We start from the raw sequence: 8,111 nt of genomic DNA, 5'->3' as shown, positions 1-8,111 counted from the left end.
ATCAGTGAGTAATCCTTCATCTTACATTACTTTACATTACTCAGGAGGCTATCAAAAAGTGCCCCCTGATAGTGCTACATTCATCGCTCCCTCTGCTGTCCTTGAATACTCTGTTCATCTGGTGGGTATCTCTTTGCACTCTCCTTATCAAAGTTACTGGCCTTCGAACACTGAATATAAATCCAAAGAAACTGTGCAAGTTCGGCACAAGCTCAGAACAGAGCAGGAATTAGCGGAAAACCATGCTGCCAGCAACATTCAAACTGTGCTGTGGAATCTCACATCAGCATTTCAGGAACATGACAGGTAAACACATACACATTTTCTTCTTTTTAGAAAAGAACTACTTAAGCATTTTACAATTTGTGCAGAATCTTAGACTTCAAAGATTTTTGGTCTAAAAGTCAATTGTTAGATTGTTTTGAAATTAAATAATGCAGTGAATTGGGAATTATAATGTTAAGTTTGAAATGTTGTTACTTAGAATGAAACAGACTGTAATAACAGATATAGCTGTTTCTACACTGTGAGCCATTTGTGCACTAAGACAAGTTAGAAGAATCGATTTGAATAATTTCAATTTCTTTATTCATTCAGGATTGAAGAGGACTGCAGTAGCTGCCCTAGCACATGGAATGAGAAGAACAAAAATTAAAGACAATTTTTTGTCAGGAACTTGGGATTCTCTAGCCCAGAAAAAGAAGCCTCACTCAGGTAAGCAGCTTTATTTTTTGACAGTTTCATGCTGTCTTTATGCTGTTGTGGTAGTTAGCACTGGGATCCACAAATTTTATTAAAAGTAATTCCATGCTTTAGGGTTTTCAGCAATAGTTTGATGATAATTCAATGCACAGCTCCATTAAAAGTGCAAGTCCACGGAGGCCCTGGTTCAGACTTTGGTTATAACTGAGTCCAGGCACCAGAGTGACAGCAACACAGTAACAGTAGTGGGGAGGGTGTGTGTATCAACAAATCACTTGGTTCTGATGAGGACTGATTAACATCCCTTGGTAACTGGATTGTTGGATTTTAATCAAGCAGAATGGAGCCATGGTTGGAAATGAACCACGGTACCATGGCAAGGTGGAAGAGCGGGGAAACACAAAGGGGTTTGCAATAAGGTGGAGAGAGAGTTTTATTTGAGCAAGACACAAGCCTGCAACTGCCTAAATAACATTTCCCGAGCTAGTCAAATACTTGTCAAAATACAGAAGTGAAATGTCTTGGGAAGAAAACTTTGTTGTACATTGTGCTATAATGTTGGGTTTTATTACAGCTCCTAAGATCAAAGACGAAAGATTGGAAATAAAACGGACTCTCAACACTGAAGAGCTTTCCTATGTGAAGCAAGGGGAAGATGCTTTACAAAAGGCTCTGAGTATTTTAAACCAGGATGCTGGATGGACAATGGAAATCAAAACGGTAATTTTCTTCCTAACGTATGAAATAGTACCAGGAGGTGATCATACCAGGGGCAGCACAGTGGCTCAGTGCTTAGCACTGCAGCCTCACATCACCAGGGACCCAGGTTCGATTCCAGCCTCGGGCGACTGTCTGTGTGGAGTTTGCACATTCTCCCCGTGTCTGCGTGGGTTTCCTCCGGGTGCTCCGGTTTCCTCCCACAGTCCAAAGATGTGCAGGCTAGGTGGATCGGCCATGCTAAATTGCCCGTGGTGTTCAGGGGTGTGTGGGTTATAGGGGGAATGGGTCTGGGTGGGGTGCTTCAAGGGGTGGTGTGGACTTGTTGGGCCAAAGGGCCTGTTTCCACTCTGTAGGGAATCTAATCTAATACTCAATCTTGTTCCACCATTCAATAAGATCACAGCTGAACTTTTGGGTCAGCTCTGCAATCCTGTCCCATTCCCCACATCCCTTAACATCCAAAATCTAGCAATTATCATCTTAAGTATACTCATCAATTGAGATTAATCAAGTATGATTATCCTTCCAGATAACTGCCTCATCATATTGTCAAATGCTCCGTTATCACAGCCTTAAAAGCATTTTCCCTACAACTGATGGATCATCGTTCTCAGTTTTCAATCTCTTCCTGTTCTTGAAAAAAGAGGGCTACATTTGCTATTTTCCTATTAATGAATGCTTTGAAACAAGTGAAAAACATGCTAGTTATGAAACCTCTTGGGGTAATTGAGTCATGAAAATTAGCTGCAGACTTCCCCAGACCTCTAAGAATGCTTTGGTGTCATAATCACTTAGATTAATTCAACACATTAAGGGAAAGGCCATAATGATAGTTCAGAGGTCAAATTGTGGCATTTCAACTCTCTGGAGCTGGGTTTGAGGTACACATGTTCTAAGTTAATTTCACTCCAGTCAAATTAAGGGCTGGGCATTGGTCCTTAAAAGCCAATGATTACTATGTCTAGGGGCTATATACAGCCTTCTGCTGGCTGTGCATCTATGTTGGTGGGAGCAGGGATGAAGTCAGTGGTGATGCCCCCAAGGTTCCCAATTGAAGAGAAGCAAGTTGAGCTGATCATATGGTGGGTAACAAATACATTAGCCCAGTGACGTCATATGATGATACAAAGCTGCTAAACAGTGACGATGAAGAATTTTAACAAGAAATGCTTATCTCTTCCTGCAGGAGAACGGTGACAATGTTCTGAGCAAAGTTCTACCTGGAATTGGAAAAGTCTTCAAATTCGAGGGTGTGCTGAATGCAACTATGGAACAGGTGTATAACGAGCTTTATGAGAAAATTGACCAAATGAGCTCATGGAATCCAAGCATCAAACACTTGCATGTAGGTTAACAGGAAATCTTCACATCTTTCACACGTTCAACATTCACTGGAAAGTTTACCTGGGAATATAATCTTGACAAATGTTTCTTGACAATTCATTCAGGTCCTGCAGAAAATTGGCAAAGAAACCATGGTGACTTATGAAATCATGGGAGACACAGCCGGAAACATCATTGGACGGAGAGACTTTGTGAGTGTCAGGCATTGCTGGAAAGAAGGACCTTGCTGCTACTTGACGGGAATAGCCACTGAATCCAAATTCATGCCACCACAGAAAGGCTTTGTGAGGTACAGAATAGCTGTAGAATCAATTCAAGTAGACCACTAATACAAATTCCTAACGCTGTGAAACACTGATTTCTAATATATGTTTTCATCCAAACAGAGGTGAAACTGAGATTTCGTGTATTATCCTACATCCTGCAGACGCCAAGGACAAGACACGATTTACTTGGCTTCTCAGCATGGACCTGAAGGTTCGTTAGTGACTTGATGTAGTGTTTCTCTCCTCTTGCTTTGTCTCTCACTGTCAGTGATATCAGAGAGCTCCAAATGCACTGCCTCAAAGTACCCACTTGTTAAACATTAACCTGGCAGATTAGAACATCTTCCAAAGCTCTCTGACAGTAGCTCTGCATACAGTAAATGCCTTGTTTCAACGTGGCAGCAACTGTGTCCACAATTTTCCAATCAAGCTCATAGTAAGAATGACATCACCTCTGGAGGTGTGAGTCACAAAGGCTTTCAATTCTTGGTGTCAGTGATTGACCATTGGCAAATGTCCCATTTTAACACTGTCATGACACATACTTGTACACAACTCTGTAATGAGCTTAGCTACAGCATGATCCTCTGCATGGTCAAGGGTAGGAGCAGTTGGTTCTAATGGCACTGCCTTCACTGGTATGATTAACTGGTGACAGATGTGGAGACCTTCCCAACTGTATGCCTTGGTGCCACAATAAAGACGTCCAGAGGACACTCATTATCAGAAGCCAACTATTAATAACAATTTATTGAAATTTCTATAATTCCTGGGTCTGTTCATTTCTCTTCAAGTATTATGCATTTAAATACAAATGTTTAGTGTTCAAAATGTCAGAACACTTGACTGAAGCTGCCTTTTCTGTTTTTCTTTATCAATAGGGTTGGCTGCCAAAATCCCTGATCAATCAAGCATTGTCACAGGCACAGATAGATTTTACAGAACATTTACGCCTACAACTCTCTTCTAGCTTGTTCTCTATATCCTGCTGAATTCAGAAGAGGCAATAAGAGCAATGCAAATATAAATGGAATCACTGAAAGGCATTCTGCACTGTTCGCTTAGCTGCTGTGTTGCGACAAAGATATCATTTTTGCAGCAATGAGTCAAGGCTCAAAAGAAAAGTGCCTTCAAGTTTGCTGTGGCATTAGCTACTTGATACAATTCATTTGTACATGCTACAAAATTATTCAAGTGCACATTTACAAGGTGAAGAGAATACTTTGCGGACCTCATGCACGAGTTTGATGATTCCCAAGTCTCCTGTAGGAACACAGCTGGATTTTACGCTGTGTCATGGTAGATATGGTAATGTTTTGAAAGATGTAAACAGTACTTAATGTTTCAGGGATGGAAGCAACTGAGGACTGTTAGAAATCCTGTAGTGCTGTTGTGATTTGCTGCTATTTTTGTGATAATATTAATTTATTTCTGATTATCTGAAAGATTTGCCAGTAAACTGTTTGCAGTTGAGAATATTTACATGTTTTAGATTTATTTATTCAAATGTATTACAAATTTTCATGGGTATGCTGCCTACTATGAGTAGTTTTAGAGATCTAAAGCACAGGATGTTGAAAACTGTGTATACGCTGATAGCAATGTTAATTGGGCTTGTAGCATTAGCGACACGTTAACTCCCTCCAAAAGCCAACTTTCTAAGCCTTTATCTGGCATTCTTCACTGATAGACACAAATAGACTTTAACCCAGTCCCTTTGTGAAATGCTAAGTTTAATCAGCTCCTGTACTGTAAAGGGATCCCCTGGAGGAGAGTGAACACAGCACAACAGAATTTCATTTTACATTTTTAGATTTATTGTCAGGGCTAAAACTAGGGTCATAAAATGAGAAATGAGGAACAGGTCGGCTGAGATGGTTTGAATATTAAATTAAAAGAAAAACAATTACAAATACTTGAAGAAATAATTCATGATACTCAACGGACATACATTTCCTTGAGGGATTAAAAGATCCGCAGTAAAAAGAGTACAGTTAACATGAACTAAGAGTTAAGTATAGTATTAGGTTAAAGAAAATTTATGGTATGTCCAAAAAGAGCAGTCAGCCTTACAGATTGAGACATCAGCAAGGCATGACTGGGAAACTGATAAAGAGGGAGCAAAGAGAACCGGAGTAAACTAACAAGAAACATAAAAACAGATTGTAAGAGAACATAGAAAAGAGAGAAATTAGCCAAATTAAATATAGGCTCTTTAGAGATTTGAGAAATTAATACTGGGAATAAGGATAGCAGTGACAAATACCTCGCATCTATCTTTACAACAGGAGAGTCAATTGCATTTAACTTTAACTTTTCATGATCTCTGGGCAGTCCGAAGCACTCAAAAACCAACATAAATAGCACTTTCATAGTACACTGTGAAGGAACTATCACAGCAATACATTCCACTCCTGCTCACGTGATTTACGTGGGGTAATAGCCTTACGAAAAACTGTTGTTATACATCTGCGCCAACTAGATGAGACAGCACTAGAGTTTCAGCGTGGATTATAGGTTCCAATATCAAGAATGCAACTTTGTTATCCATTCATGGGATGAGGGTATCACTGGCTAGGCAGCATTTATTGCCCATCCTGAATTACCCAGAGGGCACTTAAGAGTCAACCATGTTGCTATGGGTCTGGAGTCACACATAGGCAGACCAGGTAAGGATGGCAGTTTCTTTCCCTGAAGGGCATTAGTGAACCAGACGGTTTCATAGCATCTCTCCAGTATGGAAACAGGCCATCTGGCCCTACAAATCCACACCGACTCTCCAGACAGCATCCCATCCAGAGTCTCACTACACTACCTTTGCTACCCTGCATTTCCCATGGCTAATCCACCTAGCCTATGGGCAACTTGCCATAGCCAATCCACCCAACCTGCACATCTTGGGGGGGGCGGTGGTGGTGAAGAAAACTTCACACAGACAGTTGCCCAAGGCTGGAATTGAACCTGGGTCACTGGTACAATGAGGCAACAGTGCTTACCACTGAACTACTGTTTCTCCAACAATTGACAATGGATTCATGGTCATCAGTAAACTCTTAACTCCAGATTGATTTTTACTGAATTCAAATTCCACCCAGAACAAATTACCTGGGTGAATGGATTAACAGTCCAGTGATAATACCACTAAGTCTTTACCTCCCCAGACACACAACCGTTTGGCTCTGGTGCGAAAGCGTTCAACTGAGGCAAAGGGGGTGCCTAGACTCAAAGAACTTTTTAAAACTTGTGGGGAACAAAGGGCCTAATAAGCAGAATAGAGTTTATTCCTGTGATGTCTCCGTTGCGGTGTAACATGGGGGTATTCCTTTACAGGTGGGAGATTAAGCCAATACCCTGGCTTTTGAAAGCAGTTCTAAAGGTTTCTCAAAGCATCACTTCAAAGAAGAGCAGGTAATTAATCCTCAATGTTCTTCGAACAATATCACAAAAAGCAGGCTCTCTGGTTATTATCATGCTGCTATTTAAGAAAGCAAATGTTTACAAATCAGTGATCCAGAATCCCTAACAATATTCAGTGCTGCAATTGTTTTATTTTTGGTGACAAATGGATACAGGGATAGTGTAGGAAACTGAACTCTATGTCAAAAGATCCGCTACGTTCTTACTTAATAATAGAGTAGGCTCATTTGGTCACCCGGCCTACATTTTCTTATGCCCTTAAAAGGTTCAGAGTTATCTTGCTAATTAGATTTGAACCTTCTTGGCATCCTAGAGGCTTTTTTGCCCATTCTTAGGATATGGCTGCCATCTTTGAGACTGACATGTACCACTCGCCCCAGTCACCCGGGAACAGGCGGCAGTGAGGATTTTTCTTAAACTGCTGCAGTTTGCCTGGTGAATGCATTGCCTCAGTGTTGGCACAGAAGTTTGACTCAGAGATGGTGAGCGAGCAACTTGCAGGCATTTGTGCATGTTCCAACTGGCATTCTTGCTGCTGCAGGTCATGGATTTGCGAGGTGCTGAGGTAGCCTTGGTGAGGGCTTTGGTTGGGTCACTTTTGGAATATTGCATTCAGTTCTGGTCTCCCAGCTATAGGAAAGATGTTGTGGAACTTGAAAGGGTGCAAAAGAGATTTACATGGATGTTGCCAGAGTTCAAGTGTTTGAGCTATAGAGAGAGGCTGGGGCTATTTTCTTTGGAGTGTTGGAGGCTGACAGGTGACCTTACTGAGGTTTATAAAATTATGAGGGGCATAGATAGGGCGAATAGCCAAGGCCTTTTCCCTGGGGGGTGGGGGAGCGTGGTGAATCCAAAACTATGCTGCTAGAGGAAGTGGTGGCAGCTGGTACAATTACAACATTTAAAAGGCATTTGAATGGGTACATGAATAGGAAGGTTTGAGGGATATGGGCCAAATGCCAGCAAATGGGACTAGATTAATTAAAGATATCAACATGGACGAGTTGGAACGAAGGGTCTATATTCATGCTGTACGCTTCTATGACTTGCTGATTTGCAATTTCTAGATTGTGGAGAGAGCAGTTGTTCCAGTTAGTGAACTGGAGCGTTAACCATGCAGACTGCTTTGTTCTTCTGGTTGAGACTGAACAGTCTTGCTGTTAGATCAGTTACACCTATCCAGGCAAGTGGACAGCATCACCCTTCTAAATTACAGGAAGTACACATTGACAGGTCTTAGCCCATCCTGTACCACCCTGGGATTTCCTGGGGTTTCTCTTTACGTGACTCCAAAGTCTTGAAAATTTACATTCAATCCACATCCCCGACTTCCAGCACAACAATAATCTTAGTAGCCCACAGCACGCCTTTCTAAGTGTAAACAAAAAGGGTCAGAAAGCCCTAGCCATGCTAGAAGGGAAAACTTAAACAGTTGCTTCCTGAGTGAAGTCAGCCCATGAAAAATTCAGTGCACTGTTCCTTCCAATGAATTGTTAAAAGCTCAAGAGAAAGGCAAGCGTGACCAGCTGTATAAGAGGTCCAAATGTGGTCAGCAGTCACACAATATCAGGTTATAGTCCAACAGGTTAATTTGAAATCACAAGCTTTCAAACCACTGCTCCTTCATCAGGTAAAGTCAGATGAGAACTGGATTCATTTATC

At 41.3% G+C, this 8,111-nt stretch overlaps 1 protein-coding gene across 1 annotated transcript; it reads left to right on the top strand.

Annotated features, from left to right (window-relative positions):
* The first annotated feature begins 242 nt into the window (after positions 1-242).
* Positions 243-4,144, top strand: LOC125467441 (steroidogenic acute regulatory protein-like). The gene is made up of 7 exons (XM_048563265.1): positions 243-306; positions 598-714; positions 1,277-1,422; positions 2,609-2,767; positions 2,871-3,055; positions 3,153-3,243; positions 3,914-4,144. The coding sequence occupies exons 1-7, from the start codon at positions 243-245 to the stop codon at positions 4,022-4,024; spliced, it is 873 nt and encodes a 290-aa protein (XP_048419222.1). The 3' UTR covers positions 4,025-4,144.
* The last annotated feature ends 3,967 nt before the right edge of the window (positions 4,145-8,111 follow it).

The sequence above is a fragment of the Stegostoma tigrinum genome, chromosome 37, assembly GCF_030684315.1.
Source record: "Stegostoma tigrinum isolate sSteTig4 chromosome 37, sSteTig4.hap1, whole genome shotgun sequence".
Classification (NCBI taxonomy): Eukaryota; Metazoa; Chordata; class Chondrichthyes; order Orectolobiformes; family Stegostomatidae; genus Stegostoma; species Stegostoma tigrinum.
The sequence above is the reverse complement of the archived record's forward strand: the minus strand, read 5'-3'. Positions and strand labels throughout refer to the sequence as shown.

What these genes read in the sequence shown, in the direction of transcription:
- LOC125467441 (XM_048563265.1), top strand. Translation starts at nt 243, where the DNA reads ATGCTGCCAGCAACATTCAAACTGTGCTGTGGAATCTCACATCAGCAT. An exon ending in GCATTTCAGGAACATGACAG is followed by an intron (nt 307 to 597) that starts GTAAACACATAC and finishes TTATTCATTCAG; the next exon opens with GATTGAAGAGGACTGCAGTA. An exon ending in TTCTCAGCATGGACCTGAAG is followed by an intron (nt 3,244 to 3,913) that starts GTTCGTTAGTGA and finishes CTTTATCAATAG; the next exon opens with GGTTGGCTGCCAAAATCCCT.